The sequence below is a fragment of the Pleurodeles waltl genome, chromosome 7 (genome assembly GCF_031143425.1).
Source record: "Pleurodeles waltl isolate 20211129_DDA chromosome 7, aPleWal1.hap1.20221129, whole genome shotgun sequence".
NCBI lineage: Eukaryota > Metazoa > Chordata > Amphibia > Caudata > Salamandridae > Pleurodeles > Pleurodeles waltl.
This window is the reverse complement of record NC_090446.1, coordinates 1,267,904,277-1,267,931,114: the sequence shown is the minus strand read 5'-3', so window position 1 is coordinate 1,267,931,114 and position 26,838 is coordinate 1,267,904,277. Positions and strand designations below refer to the sequence as shown.

General features: G+C 43.9%; 1 protein-coding gene across 11 annotated transcripts in view; it reads left to right on the top strand.

Annotated features, from left to right (window-relative positions):
• Positions 1-26,838, top strand: part of LOC138246157 (uncharacterized) — a 291,013-nt gene that overhangs the window by 233,546 nt on the left and 30,629 nt on the right. For all 11 annotated transcript variants that reach the window (XM_069200447.1, XM_069200446.1, XM_069200445.1 and 8 more), the window contains 2 exons: positions 7,592-7,660; positions 17,285-17,353. In XM_069200447.1, the coding sequence (XP_069056548.1) occupies positions 7,592-7,660; positions 17,285-17,353 (138 nt within the window). The remainder of the gene's footprint in view (positions 1-7,591; positions 7,661-17,284; positions 17,354-26,838) is intronic.

Genomic DNA, 26,838 nt, shown 5'->3' with positions numbered 1-26,838 from the left:
GCCCAGCCCCCAAAACTTCTATGGTGTATCTCGTTTCCCTCTGGGCTCAGACCTCTCTCAAACTGGCCTACAGCGGGGAGGTGTGATCATTTGCGTTTCTAGATCGGAACATCCTGTGCCCTATAACTGCTGTGAATTTGATTCTAAGATTATGAATCTCGGCACAGTTACTGCCACAGTGGAAGTTAAATACCTGTAATAGTAGTTCTGCAGTGGGTGTTCCTCCTGCGATTTCCATACTCCTGTATTTACTAGACATACTTGCCTAATTGGAGGTTTGGTGTTGCATATCTTCTACTGAAAAAAGCGTTGCAGTAAAAATGGCTGCCTTGTGGCTGATCTCTCTTCCTCAAAATAAGTCCAGGTAACTATAGGCAAGTGTGTTTTCTTCAGTTACTTCACTTCATGGACTTTTTGAAAGAGTAAAAGTTAGAAAAAACTATTAAAAGAAGTTACTTTTCCGGAGTTTCCATGGAACTCCCTCGTGGAGGAGAGTGGTTCTAAGTGATGAATCTGGGGAGGATTTGTCACCGGAGAACTATTGCTACTGGTAAATAACTTAGGGCCAGATGTAGCAAAGGTTTTTATCCATTCTGTGTCTATGGGAATAAGTGTTCGTACATATGGCCCTTAATGTCTCTTCCTTTAGTGCTCCCGTTTGACCATAATGGGAATTACTTCAAGTAGAAACCTCATATGCTTTTCTTTCTATAAGTCATGGTAATTAGGAAATCCACAGATTTTATAAAGATGGACTGTTCATTTTTTTCTGGGAAGTACGAAGAAAGATCCTGTTCACTATCAGGGAATTTTAAATGGGGATGGTTAAGTGTCTTTATTGGGTGTATTTAACCGGGCAATTTTGTCAGTGATAAATAATCCTTAGCTCTCTTTTTGTCACCATAAGGATGTACCAGCTGGTATGATGTAATTTCTCCAAGAGCATCAAACTTACTGAAGAGCTTTATTTTATTTATGCTGTTTTGCTACCAGCTGGGCCTCTATTTTAAAGCATTCCTTGAAGTTGCTTCATCATAAGTAAAATAGAACAGACATGTGCAATCTGTTCAGGTGGCTACTGGTGAAATGCCTTTGTATTATGAGTGAGGATATGAAAGAAGTGGGAAAAATTAGTTTTTTAAACCTGCACATTTGCTTTTACTATTGGGCCATAAAGGTATTGTGGCTGGAACCAGTGATTTCCAATCAAACACCTATTTATTAATGGATTTTCTTTTGAAGTGCTAAAAGTTACTTAGGTCTCTTCATTTGCTGCAAACCACAATACAGAAAGAAGAATATTAATATAAATCAACTTTTAGGTATTTAGAGCCCCAGTGCATGCCTAGATTTAGCTTTTTCCAGTAGTTCCAATGCTGAGGTTGTACCCTGATTTGAAGAAAATGTCATTCTGCTTGGAAATGAGCACCAGAGGCATTCCATAGAGTCAGGCTCGGGGCCTCGATGGATCGTGATCTGTGCTTTGGTCTCTTGAATGGGTGCGTGCGGATTAGGTGTTGTGAATGGCACCACAGGTTCCAGGATAGTAGGCAGTGGTGAGCTAGTTTGCCGAAGTAGCAACAAACAGCACCATATTGTGTTTTTTGCACAAAGTACAGTGCTGTCTAGATATTGCTGGATTCCCGGAGAAGTAAGTGGAGAGCCTCTACAGCCGTTTAGCAGGGTCATGTTTGTGTTAATGTATGCACACTTTGAATGCCTGGTTTTGGGCTCATTGAAACATGACAAAAAGAGTTTTGTGAAAGCTAATGTAGTCTATGTTCCAGTCATGCAGAAGTGCCATAACTAATGCACTTGTAAGCTCTGTTCACTGATTAGGTTGGAGGTGTGGAAGCACTTTTCGGAGGAGAGGTAGTTGGAAGTTAGTTCCCTTGACAACTGTGTTGAGGTGTGTGGGACACAGTTGAGGTCTAAATTGAAGATGATACCTTTTTTTGCTGTAAAAAGGTGAAGGAATGCACTGGATTGGTAAGCCATTCGAAAAGAAGTTACTTTGAACTGGTCTTTCCTATGGTTAGGGTTTCAGTCCATCCAAGCAGAGTACACTTTCCTTTCCTCGAGCAGGGAAAGAGCAGAAGAATCTTATGTACTCTGTTGTGCTTTGCAGGTTGATGAAACAGTTGACCTTACTCAAATTTGTTGTCTCTAATTTTGAAGGAATGAGCAAATCCAAGGAAGTGTTATCCCTGATATCCTTGCCTGCTCATTAAACCTACTCAGCCTTCAATCACTGAAAATTTGCAACTACTATTTGGGCACAGCAATGCGCTCGGAGACGCTGGATTTGTCTTTAAATCCTTCTCTCTGTTGACATAAATTAATATCCAAGTTAAAATGATCAAAACATGTAATTTTCACACAACTACAGCTAAACTAGCATTGGCAAAGTCAATAAGTCCTGCCCTTTTTAATGTTTTATTATGGAAGGACAACAGATGAAAAAAAGAGAACCAACAAAAACAAACCTTGCTCATTGACAGTAATATTCTTTGTTGGCAACTATTTTCGATCTCTTCGTGGCAAGATTAAGCCTGTCTCATTGTTACTAAAGGCTTTATTTTGAATAATAGGCAAGTGTTTTTTAAGCTCTTTGTTCGTTTTCATGTGAACATCTTACTTCAAATGAATACATGTCAATGTATTCTTCAATCATTGATGTCCGGCCAGGTGGAGTCTTTCCTATGAAGTTCAAACTGTAAACAGGCAAATGACTAGAAGAACAGAGTTGGATTTGAATGCTGGTGTTATCCCTTACCTCAATTGATCATAGATTAATGGATAGAAACTGCCATGGAGAGTTTACCCAAGACAGAGTCCCAGCATGTTCTAATCTCAGGAAGGCTAGCTAATATATGTATTTAACCTGTAGTCTGAGTTTGACATCAGGGATACATAGCGGATTGGCTGGGCCTCCATTTAGTAGTGTTTTGTATAGATATAAAAATCCTGCAGTTTACAATAGTGTAATCTAAATGTGGCTATTGAGGACATTGGCAGGGTTATTCTGACTGTCTCATGGGTAATATATTTTCTCAACCAGTCTTAACATTTGATAGCTCACTGCAGCAGCTGGTCGTCCTCTGCCTCCATGAAGTTTTGATAAACATGAACATATTTTTGTATTGGCAGTATTTAGTATCAAAGAGCAGAAAAGATAAGGAATCAGGATTTAGTAGAATCCCAATTGAGCTAAGGCTGTCTTTGTAGACACTTAAAGCATTTGTTGTGCAAAATACCATATTTCATAGCTATTTCAGTGAATGGTTTTAAAGAACCTTGAGACTTTACTAGGTAGAAATCTCATCCTTAAAAAGTGATTCCAGAGCGATTGGCTTTGTCGGTGCTTGTTTCCATTAACATTGTTAAAAAGAACAAAAATGAACATAGCTGATGAAAATGGCCTCTGCAGGGTCACCTCCAAACATTTTGCCTTTTCTCCTCTTCTTTTTTCTGACTTAATTTATGCTGGCTTTAGGACTCTGGACACTTTGCCACTGCTCCCTAAAAACATAGTAACATTGGCTCATACCCAGTCGGCCTATTTAATTTACTTGTAAGTCCCCAGTAAAGTGCACTACATGTGTCCAGGACCTGTACCTTAAATGCAACTAGTAGGCTTGCAGCAGTGATTGTGCCTCCCCAATAAGTAGCCCCTTATCCATGGCTCAGGCCTGCCATTGTAAGGTCTGTGTGTGCAGTTTCACTGCCACTTCGACTTGGCATTTAAAAGTACCTGCCAAGCCCTAAACTCCCCTTTTTCTACATATGTCACCCCTAAGGTAGTCCCTAGGTAACCCATAGGACAGGGTGCTATGTAGGTAAAGGCAGGACAGGTACATGTGTGTTATAACTGTCCTGGTAGTTGAAAACTCCTAAATTCGTTTTCCACTACTGTGAGGCCTACTCCTTTCATATGATAGCATTAGGGCTATCCTCATATAATGTTTGAGTGGGAGATTCTGATCAGAAAGGGGTAACCAGGTGATATTTAGTATGGCCAGAATGGTAATAGAAAATCCTGCTTATTGGTGAGGTTGGATTTCATATTATTATTTTAGAAATGCCACATTTAGAAAGTGATAATTTCTCTCCACCTAAAATAAATCTGTGCCTTACAGCCTGTCTTCAGTTAGCGCCTGGGCTGGGCTGGTTGACAGCTTCCTTGTGCATTTCACCCAGACAACCAAAAACACAGGATACTCAGTCACACCTGCACTCATCTGCATACTGAGAGGGTCTTCCTGAGCTGGAAGGGTGAGGGGGCCTGACACTTACATTTCTAAGGACAGTGGCCTGCCCTCGCACAATGGACTGTCAAACCCCCTACTGGGACCTTGGCAGGCAGACTGGTACTGACAGGGGAACTTGTGCACTTCAAATCCACTCTTTGAAGTCTCCCCCGGGAATTTTGGGGTTATATAAACTGTGTCCCTGACCCCACCATATCAGACACTTCTGGATCTGAACCTGCAGCCTGTCAAAAAGAATTGCCTGGCTGCCCAAAGGACTTACCTGGACTGCTTTGCTGTGAAGGATTGCTGCCCTGCTGTTGCCTTGCTGGCCTCTGACTTTGCTGAGAAGTGCTCTCCAAGGGCTTGGACGGAGCTTGTCTCCTATCTCTGAAGTCTCAGGGCCAAAAAAGACTTAGGGGGTCATTCTGACCCTGGCGGTAAAGCCGCAGTCAGAAAAGGGAAACCGGCGGTTTCCCGCCGGTTTCCCACCGGTTTCCCGCTGCCCCAGGGAATCCTCCACGGCGGTGCTGCAAGCAGCGCCGCCATGGGGATTCCGACCCCCTTCCCGCCATCCTGTTTCTGGCGGTTTTCACTGCCAGAAACAGGATGGCGGGAACGGGTGTCGTGGGGCCCCTGGGGGCCCCTGCAGTGCCCATGCCACTGGCATGGGCACTGCAGGGGCCCCCTAACAGGGCCCCATTAAGATTTTCAGTGTCTGCTTGGCAGACACTGAAAATCGCGACGGGTGCAACTGCACCCGTCGCACACCAGCAACTCCGCCGGCTCCATTCGGAGCCGGCTTCCTCGTTGCTGGGGCTTTCCCGCTGGGTGGGCGGGCGGCCTTTTGGCGGTCGCACGCCAGCACAGCGGGAAAGTCAGAATGACCGACGCGGTCTTTTGACCGCGGTACGGTCTTCTGGCGGTTCCCGCCAGGCGGGCGGCTCCCGCCGCCCGCGGGGGTCAGAATGACCCCCTTAATCTCATCAAGGAAATTCTTTGTGTGCCGAAAATCGATGCACAGCCTGCCGGAAACGACACACAGCCTGCCCTTCAATGAGAAAATCGCCACACAGCCGAACCGGAACGACGCAGCACAACTTCCTGAGTGAAGATTGACGCAGCACCTGCGTTGTGACCAGAAATTTGATGCACAGCCCTACTGGATTGACGCCGAGCGGGAACGACCCAGACCAACTTACTGAGTGAAGAATCAACGCAGCGCCTACCATGTGCTACAAAAGTTGCCGCATCACCTACCGGATCGACGCAACACCTGTGACTTAGTTCTGCACGCCCGGGATTTCCATGCAGTGTCCCTGGGAGTCAAAAGATCCCAGCATCGCAGTGAGGAACCAAGACTGCACACTGGAAATCAATGCAAAGCCCCTTGCAACGTGGAAAGAAATGACACATAGTCTGTGCCGCATCGGAAAATCTGATGCACACCTTATTTTTCCACACATCTCCTCCTCTGCAATCTTCGTGCATGATCATTTTGACGCAAACCAGGTACTTTGTGCAAACAAGAGGCAACTGTTAACTTTTACGATTTAAGACGCTTTTTAACACAGCAAAAGTGATATTTCAACATGTGCTTATTGAATCTTTATCATTTTTACCTTAATTTAACCAGATAAATATCCTATAATTATTTAAACTTGTGTGGTGTATTTTTGTGGTCTTTTCACTGTGATATTGCATGATCCATTGCACATACACTTTACACATTGTCTTCTAAGTTAAGCCTGACTGCTCAGTGCCAAGCTACCAGAGGGTGGGCACAGGATAGTTTGGATTTTGTGTGACTTACTCTGACTAGGATTGTCGTCCCTATTAGGACAAGGATGTATATAATTCTGCCAACTAGAGACACTATTTCTAAATGCCATCTGGGCATTACATCGTATGTACACGCATGGATGGCCACCCTGAAATGATGTTTCCTTATGAGAAAAATAATTCCAAGACGGCCACTGGTGCTCCACCATACATGAAAATGTACAAGTTACCATCTTGCATGTTCATGTGTAGTGGTAAACCAGCAGTTGACATTTTAATTTACAATTCTAAGATGGCTAATGCCATTTTTGAACTGTTAATTAAGGACAAAAAAAATTATATCTGCTCTAAAAGAAAGGAACCATTCGGCCAGTAGCATGCTACAGTGCATGGGTCTTCACAGATTAATAAAAGAAAATAAGAAAACAATAGAGTAGATGGTGGGAGAGCAATGGATGAGGATGGAAGTGAAGTGATAAAAGACCATTTAATAAAGATCTCCCCTCATTTTAGCAGTGGAAGGATACAAGTCATCCAGTGAGAAATCATATATAAAAGAAATGCTCTTGGGGCAGGGCAAATACAAGAGTAGGAAAGAAAGGCCTTTCATAGGGAGCAAGGAACTGATATAGACTTGAAAGCTATCCAGGTATACACAAGGGTGTGACACAAAACTTCCTCTATGTATATTGTATTGGAGATAGTAGGTCTTCAACAGTAGACAGCTAAACCTTTCTTTAGATGAAACCTACAAAATACCCATTCAACACAGCCACTGACAAATTATTTGTTTTGGCTGCTAATTAAACTCCTCAAATTCACTCTCCCTTACTCCAGCATAAATCACAAACCCATCATTATCTTTAAATAATTCAAGTTAAGAAGGTTTGAAAAGCAGGTGACAGTGTTTTGAACACCTTTCCCAAGCTACAAGGAAACCACATTAATTCCCAATGGAATACATAGCACATTACGGCTTTGTATGTGATATGTTCCCATATACTCTAGTTGAAAGAAAAAGGGCGATATCAACTTTGACATAAAACTGTAATCAATAAACATCTACTATGTTGAATTTCCTAACTGCCATCTTGCTTCTAAAGGTTGACAATCGTTCTTACCATTCAGATGGGCATTAATATTTTGGTAATATTTCATCATTACGTTTACTTAAACAATTTAATTCACATTGTGTTCAAATTCAAAAATGATTCTATGTTTTAAAAAGGTGCATTTACATAAATTAGCTATTTTTCCTTCAGCTCTTCTGTTAGGTGGATTACTTTAGTAATGATCAGTTTATAAAACTGTAACTATTTTCTGATTGGCAATTGTAGGCAATGCTATAGAAAGCATGAAAGCCATCTGGACTTATTAAACAATTTTTTATGTCTATTAACAGATGTGTGAAATTGGTAGTAAGCTATTTTGGTTGCCCCTCTACCAGGTTGCAAGTTAAGTTGCAATTTGTGATTTTAGTAGAGCATTGGCAGCATGTGTTAGATAGGCTGTTGAGACAGCGCTGCTTGCAAATTTTATTTTCATTTTTTCTCCTGCAGAGAGGCTGTGGTCCCACCCTCCCCTGCCAACAAAGGCTGCTGAGCGACTTCCAGCTGCTTTATCTTCAAGTAAGCTGTTTTTGCCTTGGTATTGGTGCACTGCCTTACTAAATCCTACCATATGTGTAAGACTTTGTTGCCAGGCTGCTTTCATGTATGTATCCATTGATGTGATTTGCTAAGGACAACACAAATAAAACAGTACAAACCTGCCTCAATGACATGAACCTTGATGGCTTTGAACCCCAACTTTTTCTGCCTGTGAAGTCACTTTAATTCAACCTTGACACCGACCTCTCCCTCAAGGAACACACTGCCTAAAACACAAAGGGGGTCATTCCAACTCTGGCGGGCGGCGGAGGCCGCCCGCCAGAGTTCCCCTGACAGAACACCGCTCCGCGGTCTAAAGACCGCTGCGGTGATTCTGTGTTTCCCGCTGGGCTGGCGGGCGACCGCCAGAAGGCCGCCCGCCAGCCCAGCGGGAAACCCCTTCCCACGAGGAAGCCGGCTCCGAATGGAGCCGGCGGAGTGGGAAGGTGTGACGGGTGCAGTTGCACCCGTCGCGAATTTCAGTGTCTGCTAGGCAGACACTGAAATTCTTTGTGGGGCCCCACAACACCCCATACCGCCATCCTCTTCCTGGCGGGCGAAACGCCAGGAACAGGATGGCGGTATGGGGTGTCGGAATCCCCATGGCGGTGCAGCAAGCTGCGCCGCCATGGAGGATTCCATAGGGCAGCGGAAAACCGGCGGGAGACTGCCGGTTTTCCCTTTCTGACTGCGGCCAAACCGCTGCGGTCAGAATGCCCTTGAGAGCACCGCCAGCCTGTTGGCGGTGCTCTCGTGGTCGTTGGCCCTGGCGGTCAATGACCGCCAGGGTCAGAATGACCCCCAAAGACTCCATGGTCCTTGCTTTACAGAAAGTTAAACCATTTTTTCCAGAAAGATACTTCAGAATTGCTTTTCAAGCCCCCATACTCTTACATCTGGATGGTAGTTATACCCTTCTCCATGGCCTCCCACACTTCACAATGGAACCCCTTACAAGAATCATATGCAGTGGAGCACATCCCATCCAGTGCCTGTGGAAATATGATCACATCACCCCCATCCTCATGGAACTCAATGGGCTCACCTCAGAGGCTAGCACCATCTTCACAACCATCTTAATTGTTTTACAAAGCCATCTGGACCAGCACCCAAATTATCTTGCAGATTCTCAGCACACCAGCAACCAGAAGACCATCAGATTGCAGATTTGGATGTGTAAAAAAAAGAGGCAGCAGACCTTTTCCATCTATGCACACAGGATCTCGAACAACATCCCCGTATTCCTGAGGACCTCCTCAACTCTGCTCTAGTTTAGAAAGAGTTGAAGACATATCTTTAAAGACCACTACATCACAGTGCATTTACAGCCTACAAACCAGCTACTTCCCCTTTCACTGTTGACTTTATGCTCATCTTTGACACTAAAAAATGCCTTTTGGCTAGACTTGCCCTACAGAAACATCACATTCATGCATACTCCCACAGTTTTCAAAAGAAATATATTAAACCCACAGGTTTTAGAGACACTTCTGAAGGGACTGTTTTAAATACTCCACTTTTATATGGAATGGGCAGTGAATCCTACACTTCTTGGGAGGGTTTGTAGGACACCGATCAACTCTTTTATTTTTTCCCAAAGAAAGTAAATTCTGACTGCTGGAGAAATTGTGGCAAGATGGTTCATATGTAACAGCTACGTTTGCCAAAGAAGCGGGCCAAACTGATATAGGTTGTAGAAGCAATTCATATAACCTGAGAATGCTTTTTGCATGGGGATATACTGTGTTTAAATTACTTTACTTTCATTTCTACCTCTCTCTTAATTTCAGTTTGTTTTTCTGCCCTTTTCATATAGATTGCACATCATAAAATAAGCTTTCTGCATAGGACAGACTAGGAAAATAGAAATCCACATATCTAACAACCATGGCTATTAGATCATAATTTATGCTTCATATTTGTCCTATCTTACTTTTTTGACAACCAAGTTACCATTTAGGTTACAGAGATTTTGTAGTTCCAGACATCAGACCTACCACTGAGAATACAGCAGTTTTACTGGTGCAGGATTTCAGACTGCAGATGTGTATAGAATGAGGATAGGGGCATGAAAAGTTATGAATCTATATTATGATATACCTGTGGACTCATCATAAATAATAAAACATCCCCCTTTACATCAGATAAGTTGCTCTAGCACCAAGATAAAGATGGCACGGTACAAGCATCGTACTTCCTTGAATCCATGTGAATTATCTAACATACTCTCAGGCAGTTCAGGTGCCTAATAATAAGTGCATAAACTAATGTTGCCATCAAAATTCAGCTGGTCTCTTTAGTACATTTATTTATTGTCTAAAATACCGTTTCTTGTTTCACATAACAGCTTTTAATTTTTTGTAATCTAATTATGTTTGTTAAATATACTCTGTTACCCCCCCCCCAGTATAAGCTTGCCAGTTTTGACAAAATGTGCCCCACATATCTACTTATTTTCATGAAATTCTCTATTAGCTTATGTACCTCAACAGTAATATGCCACAAATAGACTGAGATTGCCCCCGCTCATGTGTCCAGATATAGCCTCATGTGCCCTATGTTCCCCATCATGTACCGGTGACGGTTTTGTACACTCATGTACAGTCTTACATCCACATGTATTGCCTGATAAGCTGATTCAAACCCTTTGTAGTGCTAAAAAAGCGTTGGTGGTTACGTTTTGCCTTGTTAGGCACTCCCCAGCCTGTGTGATTTATCAATATTAAGGGCTAGATAATCTCTAGAAAACTTTTCCAGGGCAGATCCAAACATGTAGCAATATGCTAAATATTGGCATCATATATCTTTCTAATGTATACTTCTAACTGTAGATTCTTTACTATTAAAATATCCCCGTGCACCAGATTGGAGCCGGCAAGTGGTGCAGTGCGGCTCCATAGTAACCACCCCATAAGTGATGTGTGCAAGCAGTGTTCCCTCTCAAAAACTACAGAATTTAAACCTTGTAGTGACTGCTAAAAACAAATGTTGGTGACAGACCTGCACCAAGTCTGTCTTTGGTGTCTGAACCTGAGAAACAACCCCAAGTTGTGTGAGAAATGAGCCCTTATTAATCCAAAGATAATACAGGACAGCGAAGCAAAGCTGTACCTTGCCGAAAATCAGAAGATCCCATGCAAATCCTGCTCCTGTGTAAAGTCGAACCACTTACAAGACAGATCCTGTTCGCAGTCGAAGTCCTTTGGTAAGTCAAAATTGGTATAGGAGCCCAAGATCGCTTAGCGGGGCTCATTCCCATCCCGCCTTTCTCTACGAGCATGTCAAGGTTCCTTGCTCTCGATCTTCTGTTGAGGAGCCAATTCCTAATTGGTCGCAATACACCCAGAGTTTCCTGGGTCATCGGCGAAGCCACAGCAGATTGCAGCTCTTAGGAGGGCCATGTTACAAATCCCTGGAACTCTTACGGTTCCCTCTAGGCTGCCTTTGGACCTCAAGGATTCACAGAGGCCTCCAGTCAGATGGATCTGTCCTCGGGGCCATCTGTGCCTCTTCAACTGACCTCAGGTTCCACACCAACTATTCACCTGACTTCCACAACTGCGCCAAAGCACCACTGGTCCCTTTGACTTCAACACCGGCCCTGATGCCACCAGCTCCAGAGGAGGGGCACCTGATGTCTGATTCCAAGTTGAACTCAACTCATCTCGGCCTCGACCGCTGTTGGATCTCAAATTCACTCCGATGCACCTGATCTCCATACAGTCAGAGTCCAGCAGAGCACTGCCTCTGCCACAGGGTCACCATCAAGTGCTCTTTCAGCTTTTGGCTCCGACTCTGATCAAAGCCAACCACCATTTGGGGATGACAATGGAGATTATGGGGATGATTTTACCCTACATTCACCCACATTATGTGGATGACATGACAGTATATACCTACGAGAGACCAGTGGGCTCTATACTTCCCCTGATATTGAGTGTATTCCCCCCTCCTACAGTCACCAACAGAAGAAAGTGCTTCTTTTGCTTTGGTGATTAAATATGCAGCTGAGATCTTGGATCTAGAACTCCCCTCTCTGGAAGTTACACCTAACATACAAATGTAGACATTTTGCAGCCTGGGCAGGCCACTTCAGAAACAATACTACAGTTTAGTGGACCCCTAACTGACATGTTAATGGACACCTGGTCTAAGCCATGTTTTGCCCACTGGCGTAAAGGCAGGTAGCCAGATGCTACAGACCAACAATAGGTGTCCCTGATTTTATGACTCGGTACCATACACCAGAGAGATTGGGGGTGCAGGCTTCCACAAGCATGGCAAGCCCTAATTTATTCCCCTCAACCCCACAGGCAGAGAGTCAAAGAAAATTGAGACATTTAGGAAACAAATGTTCTCATCAGCCAGGCCAGCCTAGCCTTAGGATTGAATAGTGCCAGTTGCCTACTCAGTTGTTAAGCACATGCCCTCAGAGACATGATTAGTGAGATCTTGCCAGCAGTCCCTAGGAGTTTCAGGCCACCCTAGCTCCAACCATTCAGAAAGCAGCTAAATTTGTTCTGGACTGGAACCACCAATTTCTTGGGATGAGAAGTCGGCACTAGTATGGTGGTCCGTTGCCATGCATGAATGAGGTCTATAGGCTTTTCGGAAGATGTCCTGGCAGCCCGTATGGATATGCCAATCGACTGCTGTCACCTATTTGGTGAGAAGGCGGATTCTGCCCTGTAAAGCTTCAAGGAGAGCTGGGCCATTCGTAGGGCATTTGAACTCCTTCCAGAGAGTTTTCTCAACAATTTCACCCCTTTCGGGACTACTCAGAAGGTCTGGCATACAGACCACAGCCTCGCAACAGCCAGCCTTTTCGGGGGGGATGGGGTCAGGTATGCAACATGCAAGTTTCTAGGGGCACGAATCTTCCCACTGCCCCTCCCCTGCAGCATCAACTTCCAAACCGATTTAGTTTGGCCTTCAATACACACAACCCCTGTGTGGGACGCAGGTTCAGACATTTCCCCCAAATGTGGCAATCTGTCATATTCAACAGATGAGTCTCTCGAATTGTTCAGCAGGGCTAGGCCCTTACATTCCTTTCTGAAGCACTGCACCTTCCGCCCACATCAGAGTGGCTTTCAGAGGAGCACCTATAAATTATGTTCAAGAGGTGCAATTTCTACTGTCTAAAGGGGCCATAGAGAGAATAGCTGATCTGGTCTGGTTGTTACTCCCACGATGTCCTCGTACCAAAGAAGGTTGAATGCTCGCTCTGCAATGTAGTATGTTTAATTATTTTTTTTATAAAAGCAATAGTCTTCGCAGTGCTTGTTACTATTGTGTTGTTGGGGTTCTCTGTGCGTCTATTTGGAGGGAGTGCCCCATTCTTTCGCTGTGGTTTTACGTTATATATGAGACTTTCTAGCAGACCTGTATCCTTGTGTTTGGCCTCTTTTTAAAACTGTGTGGTTTCTACTTCTTTATGTTAATAGTAAGGTATTGCATGTACAGCTTTTTCCTCTCTCTGGGTGTGAGTAAGGGTTGCTTTTATTTTGATATATGCAGTTGTACTTTACCTTAACTCCTGGGTGTTCTGGCTTTTCCGAATCAATGCCTTTCGTGCAGCCTCTATATCTAGCAGAGGGGATTTTCATTGATCTTCTAGACTGTAAATGCGAAGGTATCTTTTATAGCTGTGTAGATTGACTGGTAGTTTTTTTTTTTTATTGTGTTACTGAAAATGTATCCTGAATTCTCTATTGAACCTTTGTATTGGTTCATGGTGGTGAGCTGGTATGGGTCCTGTGGCCCTGGCTGTTGTCCCCTTTATCTAGATGATGTGTGGTAGAGGCTGGTGATAGTGGCTCTGGTGATGGGTTGCTGTCCTACATATTCTCCTTTGGAAGGTACTGACCACTACCATGTTTTCTCTTGTTACTCCAAATGGGCTAATACTAAAAAAAAGGTTAAAAGGAAAAAGAATGCCAGTTTAACATCCTAGGTAATTACTAGAAAGATACGGACAAAACCTTTGAAGGGACTTCTAACCAAGTATTGCCAATGATGGCCAGAACAAGGTCAGTTTACTCCTTTTAAGGCTAGCATACTGGAAAACCTCATCTGCAGGTCTCTGGGACATTTGTTCTCTAGAGCAGCTGCTACCTGTTGTTCCTGTAGTTCTCCTTGGTCAAGCTTACCTGTATGCGCATCAGTTTCGACTAGGCCTTCACAGGGTTAGTCTCTAGGTGTTATATTCTGTTCTGTAGAGCAACAGCTTTCAGCGGTTTCTGTCACTCTCCTCCTCAAGCGTTCCGTTCCTGAGAGATTCTTTTCACTTAGCCCATGGGGCCTGGTTTCTCGATGCAGAGCACAACTGAACTCAAGCCCAGTTCTCTCTCCCTGGAGAATGTGGTGACAGGGGCCTGCTGATACTGCTGCTGGGTGCAGGGCACTGTGTTGGCACGCATAGAACAGCCAGTGTCCTGTGGGCATTGAATGCACCTTTGCTGGGTGGGGGTCGTGGCTGGAGCCCTGGCCCTTTGGGTACTGCGGGTACTGAACAAGGCTGAAGTCTGGGATGGGAGGCAAACCAGCCCCCCAACCATGGTTAACTTGTTCCCTAGTTTAAAGCAGTCTCCGCCAACTTATAATAAATTGTCATTCTAGAAATGAGTCTGTAAAAGTTGACATATTGAAAGTTTTATATTTGTAAAACAACTCTAGCTTGTCTGAAAGTATTGTGTAAAGGTAAAGGAAATTTAAGTCACTTAAAAAAATGTCATTAATAAACCTGACCTATATTAAACGATACCATAGTCAAAACTAAAAATGAAACTCCCGCTGCTCAAGTACAATTGTGGTTCATTGCAGAACTGTGTATAAACTATATCAGGGAGTTAAAACAATATTTAATAGGATCAATATTTTCGTAAACCTTAGAAGCATGAACAATTATGTGCGAATTGTTTCGACTAAACTCCACTGCTTGGCTTGGAAAAGCTGTGCCGTCCTACCCTGGTGATGTTTTGTAGTCTGCTCCCTGCCCTGTCTTTTTTCTCCAGTGAAATCGATAATCTATGAGCCCACTGGAAGGGGTCCACATATATTTTGTTGTTCGTCTCCAGAGCTGTGCAGGCTGGGGAACCCTCAAAATGTGCCTTCATTTAGAGTGAGGTGGTGACAGTGAAATTTCTACTTGTACCCCTCTGGGAAGACTGCCTGCTTGTTGTGCCTGGGTAGAGTCTGCAGTTCCCAGTAACTGGATTCTGTTCTCTAACTTTACGTGTTTAACATGTGTAAGTGCCACGTGGTTGTTGTCTATATATATTTCACAGTATGGGTGAAAGTTTTGTCAGATGGGTCACCGTATATAAGTGCAGATAGTGCGTTTCCCCTTCAGGCTGAATTTGTTTAAGATGGACTTGTCCTTATGCGTTTCCCTGTCCTTCATTTGACATATTTCCCAAAGCATTTGCATACCTGCTGCGTGTCCCCTTTCTTCAAACCCAAGGGTTCCCGGGTCTGGCATAATTCATTGACAGTGTTAGGGAGATCTGCCTTGAACTTTATTCGCGTAAATTTACGAGTTAATGGCTGTTTATGGATGTGCCCTCATCATTTCTTCTGCCCTAAGCCCGAATTGCCAGTTTTCTACTTTTCTTTCATTTCATGCCTAGTCCTTGGCTCAATAGCTAGTACTTCATAATGCACCTCATGGTAAGAATTTTCTCTATCGGAGCTCATCGATAGAGCGAAGTCATGCTGGTTTGAAAGCAGTTACAATCGCGCTATACAAAGTGCCTCTGTTTCAACAACAGCCTTACTTTGTAATTGGACATCTCCCCTCAGGGCGTCAAACTTGCCTGCCTTGTCATACTAGGCAGCGTCAGTGGAAAAACCAAATGCGAAGTGTGTGGGAGTAATCCATTAAAACCAGCAGTAATCACATACATGGTGCTTCTGTTCTTAGATTGTATTGTGGCCCATGATGACATGCAAAATACCGTTTATTTTTCACTCCATCTTTGTACCCAGCACTTGACCCATTAGCCCATGCAGTGTATTTCGAACATTGTGATACTCCTTAGAGTGTTGTTTCAAGTAGTGCAAGAATTGAAACAAAGAATTGGTTATTAAGCCATGAAGAGCACCTGCATGCAGCTGTGTGTCACATCATGTTCGGTTTCGATTACACCCTCTCAATACAAGAATATTAATATATACACCTAGGGAGGTTTCAGTTTTGACCACTTATCCCATTGTGGCCACTTTACACTATTTATAAGTCCATTGCCACTTTCTGTTATGTCCAAGTACAACATCGTGCTCATTTCCCTTTATGGTCTGGTTTTAGATCACTGCCACTTCCTATTATGTCTAGTTAGAACATGGTGACTTCATTTAATGATAAGCTGTGCTTCCTGCTGAGTTTCTGTTTTCTCACTCAGCAAACACTCCCAGATCCTGTTGTGCCAGGCCTCAGCTTTTTTCCATGCGCAAAGCTTCTCTCATTTTGATCTTTGTGCATGTATTAGAGATCTACGCACATGTCAGATCAATAGTTTTTGTGCACATAGGGCAATGATAAGGCTTAGCCACAATTCAGAGTCCTAGACCACCCAGCAGAAACCTAGTGTTGGAGTACATGGGTGCACGGGCCCCGCATGCCAACTCTGATCTATGAGCATGCTCTCCAAAGGCCAGCACATCTACTGACCAAGGGCCTATGCATGTGCAAACCCAGATCTTAGCTTGCCTACAACTCAGCTTCTGAACACAATCTAGAGCCTCTAGAGGAGTTACACCTTGGTAGGTAGTACATTTCACCACAGTCCTCTGGACGGCCAAAATAGAGACTACGATCTAGTACTAAGCCACACTGATGTTGGCGGACTGCTCAAGCTTGAGCCACATCACTGTAAGTTAAGGATTTTCATTTGCCTGGAAGCACTAGCCCTGCATTCGGTTATTTCAGTAACACTACCCCTTACTGATAAGTGTCAGACTGCGGGATGCATACCTTGAAAGGAATAGCACTTGCCTTCCACGATTTAGTGAGGACACCCTGGGTGGGCTTCACACCATAGCGCACATTCCCTGAGAAGAACACTAAACTACGGTGGCATTTGAAGCTTCATTTCTACACACGAGGACTGAAAACATTTTGAAGCCAAAATATGCTAGCTTTTTTGTGACCGCGCTGAAATGCTACTTTCAGGTGAGATAAAGGGTTTCAATTAATATTCTATTCGGTTTAATGACGAGTTACTTGTAACAATAAGGGATAATAAAATTACATAAATAAATGCAAACTTGTTTATTGGCTGGAGGAAGAGTGCCTGACTGATGTTCTCCATTCTGCGCAGGTTTGCCCATACGATTTATAGATCACATATTGTATTATTTCTGTAAACATTGAATTATTTTAGGAAACCTCTAGGAAACTATTGCTCGAGTCAAAATATTTGTAATACATTTTATTTAAATGTGCCGTGAATAGCTTTGCAGAACATCCTCTGTTGGTGACTCTTTAGTCTTGTTTTAGAACAATTAATTCTTGCAGAAGTTATCATATATTTTTACTCACATAACCAGGTAGGGTTATTATTTGAACCTTGCTGTGTTACCTTAAGCCATTTTCTTTTACAGATCCACTGTGGCCCCAAACTCCTCTGCCAGCTCAGGAAAGCGAGCGGGAACCATCTACGGCACCTCCACGTAAGCATCTATATTGCATGATGGCCATTCACAGATATCCAAATGTTTGGTTCTGTTTGTTACAAATACCTTTCAAATTCAAATGCTTCGTACTTCTTAGGTACTACATCTTACATGTTTAAAACTATGTGATTGGCATTACTGCTCTGTTTGAGGTTTCGTTTCGTTTTTACTATTATCATTAATGTGAGGCAATGTATCAACCTGCATTATGTTTTTGTATTCTTGCTGCGGTTTACTTCTGTATCAACGTTGAGGCAGGTTGGCATACAAAAAGCTAATCAAAAGTAGCAGAATATATTTACAATTTACTGTTGCTGTTGGCAGAGGAAAAGAAAAACGTTTGTGATGGATCTTCTTGTATCTTACTAGAATCCACTAATATAAAATATCTTATCTGGTCATCACTCAGAAGGCTATTAAAGAAAACCGTACGGGCTGGGGGATGGAGAGGACACATAAAGAGGTCAGAGTGTATCATCCCTGAGAACCATAAACACACCAAGTAATCCCCAGATTACTGGTTTTCTTCAGCATCCATGAGCCATGCAGTACGTTCAGCGGTGCACTCAGTGGGAAGGGTTTACACAAACACCAGCGTCAATCCCTGACCCAATTCATGACATGCTTCATCCTCCAGGTTGCCCCTTGGTGGAGGGGAAGTTCCTATGGAATATTGGAGGGGCACTTGACATGGGTACTATATAAACTCTCATATTGTGTTTGTCACTAGTCCTCAGTGCTAGTGCTGATGTTGCCATCTACAACTTTTGTATCTCAGCAGTTTCAATAGTTTCTGACTGTTCACTTTTCTCCAGTCTTCACCAAAATGTCTCAAAATTGTGTGTGGATAAGCTAATGCTAATTTTATGGGCGCCTTCCTTCCAATAAACTAAAAACTCACGTCACTGTCCTCTCATTTTTCTGCGCGATTCATTGTCCCATCCACCAGCCAGCGGGATCTTGCACACTCAGCAGTACCATAACTATAAAAACAAGTAGCCCCCTATATCTGGATGTCACATAGTCTCCAGAACCTCCATTTTCTAGTCAGATTGCTTTAAATGATCCAAAAATACAAACATTAACAATTTCTTATGTTATCAATCAGAAAAAACAGTAAAGAGACGGTGTTTCAGGCCATACATTCATTTACGTTCCAATATGAACTGGTGCAGTACTGCAAGTGAAAGAAGTGTTAAATAGTTATACATATGAGCGACAACAGTAAACAAAATATTGCTTGCTCACAAGGCATAGGACCCTAGTGGGCTGGAAAAAACAAAGGCATAATGAGAAAAATGCTTCTGCTTTTAGTATGACAGTCAAACTACATCATCTGGTTCTTTTCTCATATTTATGGGCAGGTGGGCATGTCCGTAATCCTGCCAGTGCCTACTACTGTACACAAAAGTCTTAGATCAGGCTAAAGTTTGTCTTCCTGTGGAGAACATGCTTTTCATGTTGCCAAACTTCAGTAATCAGAATCTCCAAGTTCATGGTTGCAGATAAACCCTGAACTGGATTCTCTGAACTAAAACCCTCCGACACAGGAGAGAATGACTTTGCACTAATGAAAGGAGTCTCAGAAAGCCAGTAGGTAATACAGTGCAGCACCTGGAGTGATCATGCTTATACCCATTAGTGAACGAGTGTTGGGACATTTGAGCAGGTGTATGTTTACAATGCAGTGTAGAAAGTTTAAACTTTAGAAAACAAAACTTGAGTTCCCTTTCATTCTGGTGGTGCCTAAGGGAGTGTGACTGAGTGATCTGAACTCACAAAATCCACCAGGTTAGATTTGTTATCAGTCCATCGATGTTTTAAAAATCATTTCCTGTGAAGAAAAAGCATGTAAGGTGAAGCATCCCTGATCAGTGCGATCTTCTGGATAATCATCCACTTGTTATCTAGTAAGTGGCTTGCAAAATCCACCCTTAACCTATATGGGGCCATGCTGTGTATTCGTACTTACAGGAGGAGAAGACATCCACAGGTTCAATGTTTTGGGCTCCATGGCTTGTTGACATACTGTGTAGGAGGAACAGAGAAAATTACCCATCAGTGATGTAATTTCAGATGGTGCAATGATGTTATCAGTAATTTCACAGATCATGTCATGAGTTGATCTGAAGTAGTTAGCAGTGCATTGTGAGGGTGAAAGCTATAGTTACTTTATATTTAGGGCCTTAGGACTCTGAGCACATTAGCAGTGCTAACTAGTGCTAAAGTGCATGTGCTCTCTGCTGTAACCATGGTAGTATTGGCTTATCACCAACTGGCATGTTTAATTTACTTATAAGTCTACGGTAAAGTGGTACTATATGTACGTAGGGCCTGTAAATTAAATGCTACTGGTTGGTCTGCAGCACTGATTGTTCCACCCACTTAAGTAGCCCTTTAAACATGTCTCATGTGCAGTTTAAACTGCTATACGAACCTGGCAAAATAATCCTCTTGCCAGACCCAAACCTTCCTTTTTAGGTCGAGCATAAGTGTTCGACCTTGTGTATATTTTTAGTATACTTCCAATGGCTTAAAGCAATTTCATTTGTTGGTTGCAGTGTCTTTTAAATATTCTTGCTTGCTAGTAGTCAGTTCTGCCTTTTTCCTCTTCTTTTTCTGTTTCAGAGCAGTGACCAACTACTGTATTATTCCACTTTGGTTTCTTTATCTGTTGCTGTGACACACTATTTTTGTGATTTCTTTGGTGCGCCCCTTTCACTGTGGGTGTTTTAGGCTGGTAGCTGCCTGCGTTTTATTGCAGCATTCCATTCCTTCCATCTCCTCCCATGTCGCTAACATTTGTTTTGGCTTTATTCCAATGATGTCCTCGTTTACCTCTGGCTCCTAAAATAAGCTTATTTTACAAAGGAAACACCCAGTTGTTTAGCTCACTGCTCCCAAAAGCCACAATATGCCCTTTCTGGTAGAATGTAGCTAAACCTAGAAGCAGTCATTTTAAACTTGCTTAGCCTCGCATCTCCTCGAGTTCCTCTCTCTCCAGAATCCCTCTTTGCCAGCACTCATGGCATCACACTCAGGGCATTGATTATCTCCTTTATTGAGGCCATAGATCTTCTCAGGCTGCTCTGCTTGTTGGAGTGCGAGGCAAGAATGCTTCCAAGACTTTTCATTCTGTTAAAATAAAAATAAAATACTTAACCAGCTTTATTTTCCAATTTCTGTTCAGACGTTTACACAATGCGAGGTAGTGCTGGCAGCTCGTCTCCCAAGGGCATGTTTTTGTTGTTGCTTTTTCTTCAGCTCTGAGGTTTTGTTTTTATCCTCCAAGCCAGACTTCGGTCTGCACAGCGATGGGGCCACGTTCGGGGTCTCATCCACCAGTTGGGGGCCCACTGGCTCAATATAAACAAAAATTTACTTCTCCCCAGAATAAAAAAAAAATTGTTTGGTTACTGTTTTATTTACTTTTGATTTGATGTGTCCTAGTTACATTACAGGACCGCTTGCTCCATTAAATTATCATTTTTCCACTAGTCTGACTTTTAGACCAATTTACATTTTTATATTCATTTTTAGAATAGAAAGCTAAATGGGATTTTTTAAATAATTTAGTAAAATCCAATCAGGAGTTAAGGGGGTTATGCACATATTTCCCCTTGAAAATGAAAGACCATTTGTTTTCTTTTAGCCTTTACCTAAAAACAAATATACTGTTCAACAGCGTGTATCTGGTACCCTTACTAGGTATTCATATTTTGGTACAAAGCTTTATGTGATTTTACTTCAATCTGATGAGAAATATCCACTGAAGAAAATGTCATTTGTTCGGACAGTTTTCTGTGGTAGTTTACACTAGATTTATAACATAGAGAAAACATGCTTGTTTCTTCGTGTGTCTGTGTGTGTGCATGCCATACCAGGTAAATGAATGTGGCCTGATAAAATTAATCTGGCAATAAAGTTTAATGAACATATATTCCCATATGCATTACAGCACTACAGATATCACGTTATTTCCATAATGCAGTTACTAATGTTGGAAAAAAGTGTTTACTGCCTGGAGATAACATTTTATCACTCAGTTATGAAAGCATGTTGTATTTTGTTTATATATCTTTGCTACAATCTCTTTGCAATGAATAACAACCGGCCAATGCCCACAATACTTTTTAAATTACACTTCTGCTCACTACACAGCACAGCACAGTTAAATACCTTTGTTTCTAACTCCTTGACATGAAAACTTGATGACATATTCAAAACAAGCAGATCCTCATAGAGTAATAAGCTGTTTATTACCATTGCTGATGTAAGGCTTTGACCTAATTGAGGCTTACCTTTCCATGAGTCATGGTCAATACCTACAGTCGACAATGGCTATAAATGGTGAGGTACACCTAGAACATCTGCAGGTATTTGTGTGTGTTATATATATATATATATATATATATATATATATATATATATATATATATATGTGTGGTTATAGTTAGGCCCTAGTTTTTTACAAAAAGTGTTTTTTGTTTTGCTAACAACTTTGGCACTGTTTGATGAATCTTCACAAATTTTCCCACAAAAAGTGATGCAAACGTTTTGGGGTGATCCGTCAAGCGGGGGCCGAGAAAAAGGGGGGAGGGTCCCAAAACACATTTTCCATATTCATTTTTCCATAGGGATTTTGAACAGCGATAGTGCCCAAACCACTGGATGGAATGAAACCAAATTTGGCAGAAAGGTAGCTCTTGGTCCAGAAAGAGCCCTTTTTAGGTCAAGTGCATTAGCTGTGACGTGTTGTAATCTATGTGTAGGCTTTTAACCACGCCCACCGCACGCCCATCACTATCACTCGTTCATGGGCTTGCCTTTCAAAAATCCTTTGTTATCATTGATAAATGCATATGTTTGTGCCTCCTTGGGGCAGTTTTGTTACCGCCTTGACCATAGATCCTGTTACATGGTTAATTGCACAATTGCCGATATATTTGACTGTAAGCAAACTTCTTTTTCCTTTTGTGTTTCTCCATCACGCTCATGGCGGCCGTGGTGCTTTGAATCAGCTTGCTTATGTCAACTGTTTTACTTTTCATTTTCAATTTATGGGGCAAGAAAAGTCCAGTTTGGAATTTACAACACTAATGGCTCTAACTCGAGGAGATGCGAGACCATTTGCATTGCAAATGCTTGTTAATAGGTTAGGCCCTGGATAGCCCACAGGGCAGGGTGCAATGCGTTTAAAAAGTAGTACATGTACATTTTAGTTTTACATGTCCTGGTATTGAAAAACTCTAAAATTCGTTTTTTCCTACTGCAAGGCCTATCCCTCAGATATAATAACATTGGAGTTACCTTATTGCATTTTATAAATGTCATTTCCAAATGGGAAGAGACAACCAGTTCTTGTTTGATGTTTCTGAAGTTGTGGCGAGGAGCCCTATTTCATGGTAACGTCTGGGGTTTTGATTACAGTTATGAAAATGGCATTTTTAGAAAGTTGGCATTTGTCTGCCCTTAGCCCTTTTGCGTCTGTAGTCTGGCCTGGGTCACATGATTGGGTGTTTCTGACAGACTTTGTGAATTTCTCCCTGACAGTCACACAATAAAGAGTTAAGTGTCCCTGGAAGGGCCATCTGCGGCAGGATGGGGGGGCTGAGCTAAGCACAGCCCCACTTACACATGAATAGGCTATGTTGTTTCTCTAAACAAAGGGCATAACGACCCTGCACTGTCACCACGGCCAGCCAGGGCAGGAAATTCCATGCACTTCAAAGCCACCTCCCAGAACCAGGGATCCAGGGTACAAAACAAGGACTTTAGTCACCACCACTTCGGTACACTTCTGGACTTGTGGATACTCTGCCAGGATGAAAGGCTGCTGTGCTGGGCTGCACTGTTTAGAACTCCTGCTTTGCTGTGCTGACCTGCTGCCCTCCTAATTAGGTAAGAAGAACTGGACTTGCATCTTTTGACCCCAGAACCCAACGGCTAGTTGGCTGGCCTCCTGATATGGAGCCTCAGGGACACAACAGGCTTCCAACAAATTTGCATCTGCACCTGGAATCTGCTATCTGTCAGCCTACCCTGCCAAGTGGTGCCACCCCAGTCCTGGACCTCATAGTGGACCTAAGGTGCCTGCCAGCCTGCGGATCTAGTAGAATCGATGCATTTCCTCTGCTGAGCGTCTCAAACACAAGTGGAACCGATGCATCTCCGCTACTGCCTGGATTGGGCCTGTCACAAAAGACTTGCATCCCTGCAGCAACCTGCACCACCTTCCAAACCGCGTCTGCGCAACACATCCTTGGTGCTGGCCCTCACATCCTTCGTCGACGGCAGCCTCAACGAAGATGAACTCCGCATTGCAGCCTCACAGCCCCTCGGGACCTACACATCACCCAGACTATGTGCCTCATCCCTGAATCTGGACTTTGAATCTCAGTCCCTTGCCAGTGGGATCATTGATGCTGACGTAACAGGACTTTGCACCGCAGCATCCTTGCATCTTGGAACCGGCACATTGCTACGGGTACAACACATTTTTGACCCAGATCAATGCAACGCTCCTCAAACTAGGACTTAACGTACTCTGTTCAGTGGGCCTAAGTGGGTCCCTGTAGCCGGCCTCTGGCCATCGCAGCCAGCCCGAAGTTCTGACTTCATCCTGGTCCAGTGCAACCAGATATCTGCAGTTGACACTTTACACCTTTTTGGTGCTGTTTTCTATTAAAAAAATTGAAATTCCATATCTCCAGTTCTACTAATTTGATTTTCGTAATTTTGGTCATGTTGTATTTATTAAATTCAACTCTATTTTTCTAACCTAGTGTGGGATCCTTTTTGTGTGGTGTTTTCACTGTTTTACTGTTTTGAGTGATGCACAAATAATTTACACATTGCCTCATAAGTTAAGCCTGACTGCTCTGTGCCAAGCTACCATGGGATGAGCACAGGTTAATTTGGGCTTTGTTTGTGCTTTACCCTGACAGGGAATATGGTTGCTGCTTGACCAGGGCTCAAACCTCCTGTCAATCAGCAACCCAATTTCTTACACCACCTCTCGAAACAAACGTCTACCACGTCAACATAAATCATTCAAAGAATTATGTGTCGGCTTCAACAACAGTACATATTGTTGCGAGCTGCGGGGGGAGCCCCAGGGCCCAGCCTGCTTCCCACATAGTGCGGGAGCTGGCTTAGCACCCACCCAAAGGGAATAGCTGTTTCACCTTGCTCCCGCTGGGTGGGAGCAATATCTGTTTCCCTACACACGCATTACAGTGCAGGCAGGGAAAGAAAAGTCTGCTTCCACCCGCCCGGAGCATTTATAAAACGTCCACTGAGTGAGGGCAGATATGCCTTACCTGCCTGCTCTCTTGTAGGCAGGCAAAGGCATGTTTGCTCCGACTCAGCTGTAGATATAAGAATTCTCCCGCCAGGCGGGGGCAAATATAAATGTCCCTGCCTGTGGGACTACTGTGTCCCAGGAGTTGGGCTCCCCAGAACACAGTCCGTGAAGCTTGTAAGGCTCGGGGAGGGGGCCAGGGCCCCCTCCCTTTTATTTTTTGTTTGACCCTGGAAGATGAGGTCCAAGGCCATTTACGCAAGGGAAGGGGGCCGCATACCCATCAAATAAAGTGTTTAGCCCCAGGGCAATGAGGTCCACAAGGCCCATTTGGGCTTGGGGAAGAGGGCTGCGTGCCCCCACGCCCCTTGAAATAATATATTTGGCCCCGAGAAATGGGGTCTATGGGCCTCCTCAGGCTTGAGGAGATGGGCCACATGCCCATCCCCATTTTTCAAAGTTGGTTCCGGGGATGGAGTTCCTGTGGCCCAAAAAGGTCTCAAGGGTGGGGGGTCCCATCACACACACTCTCCAAATAGTGTAACCCTTTCTGTGCTGAGGACTGTTGGGGTCTGTCCTCAGTCACAGCACACAAGCGGGAAATCCATCTGTGAGGGATTCCCTTTTCAAAGAAGCTGCCTTGAGAGGTGGAGAACAGTTTCTCCACCTCATGAGGTTGTGTCTTTGTTTTCATTAAAATGGCGATCAGCGTGCACATTGTGCTGATGTCATGTCATTGAAAACAAAAGTGAAACGAGCCGATCGGCTCATTTCACTTTACCTGCCTCAGTGTTCAGGGGGCTAACTCAGCCCCCTGAGCACCGAGGTAGGTGGGAGAGGTACCGTTGGAAAGGGGAAAATCCTCCCCTCCCTAGTGGATCCCTCTTTGGGGAGCACCGCAGGAAGGTGATCCCCAGACAGGAATCCACTCCACTAGACACCAGGGAGGGGGAAGCAGGGGCTTTTGCTCCCCCTTATATTTTGGGCATTATTCAGTTTTTCTGCCCACCCTGGGGGGCAGCAAGTGCACTAGGCATCCAGGATATTTATTTACATTGTACAGGGGTGGGGGACTGCCCATTATGAGCATCTCAATGCCCCCACTCACCCTCAAATAGGCAAGCAGTCTTTCTGCCCCCCTGCCCCCCGGAGGGCAGATGTGGGCATTAGCCCCTGACCTGCCGCCCCCAGAGCAGGGCAAAAAGCCCACTAGGCACCAGAGATTACCTGTTTTTTACCAAAGATTGGGGTGGAGGACTGCCCAAAATTGGCATGCCAATGCCCCCACCCACCACCAAATATGTAAACAGTCTTTCTGCTCCCACCCACCCCCAGCCCCCTGTCGGGGGCAGTCAGGGCAGGAGCCTCTCATATGCCCTCCGGGAGCAGAAAGCACACCATGCGGCAGGGATTTGTTTTGTTTTTATAATGTATCGGGGTGGGGGTGGGGGTGGCTGCCAAAAGTGAGCATGCCAGTGCCCCCCACCCATCCCCAAATATGTAAACAGTCTTTCTGCTCTGTTCCCTCCCCCCTCCCCAAAGGGGGCATATGAGGGCAAAATCCCCTGATTTGCCCTCCGGAGGGGGCAGAAAACCCACCAGACACCAGGGATTACTTTAAAAAAAAAAAAAACTTTGAGGTGGGGGGGGGGGGGGGTCTGTCCAAAATGGGCGTATGGATGCCCACCGCAAATATGTAAACAGTCTTTCTGCCCCCCCGCACTCCTCCTGTGGGGCAGATGGTGGCAATAGGCCCTGATCTGACCCTCCCCAGACTAGGCACCATATTGTTTTCAAACTTTGGGGTGGGGGCTGCCCAAAATGGTCTTACCAATGCCCCCCATCCATCCCAGTCTTTCTGGCAAATGGGGGCAATAGCCTACTAGGCACCAGGGATTTTTTCTTCTAACTTTGGGGTGGGTGACTGCCCAAAATTGTCTTTTGTCGGATGTCTTATTACCCTCAATGTGCCCTGGGTAGGGGAAGAATTTTTTGGGGGAGGGGGGGAGGGGGGTGGCCATGCCCCCACCCCAAATAAATGTAGACAACGGGCCTCATTACGACTTTGGAGATCTTTTGGCAAGACTGTTGCGGTGGCGGTCACCAAAAGACCTCCATGTTGGCAGCCATCCGACCATCATATTAAGAATCACACAGTAAAGACTGCCAACAAACAGCT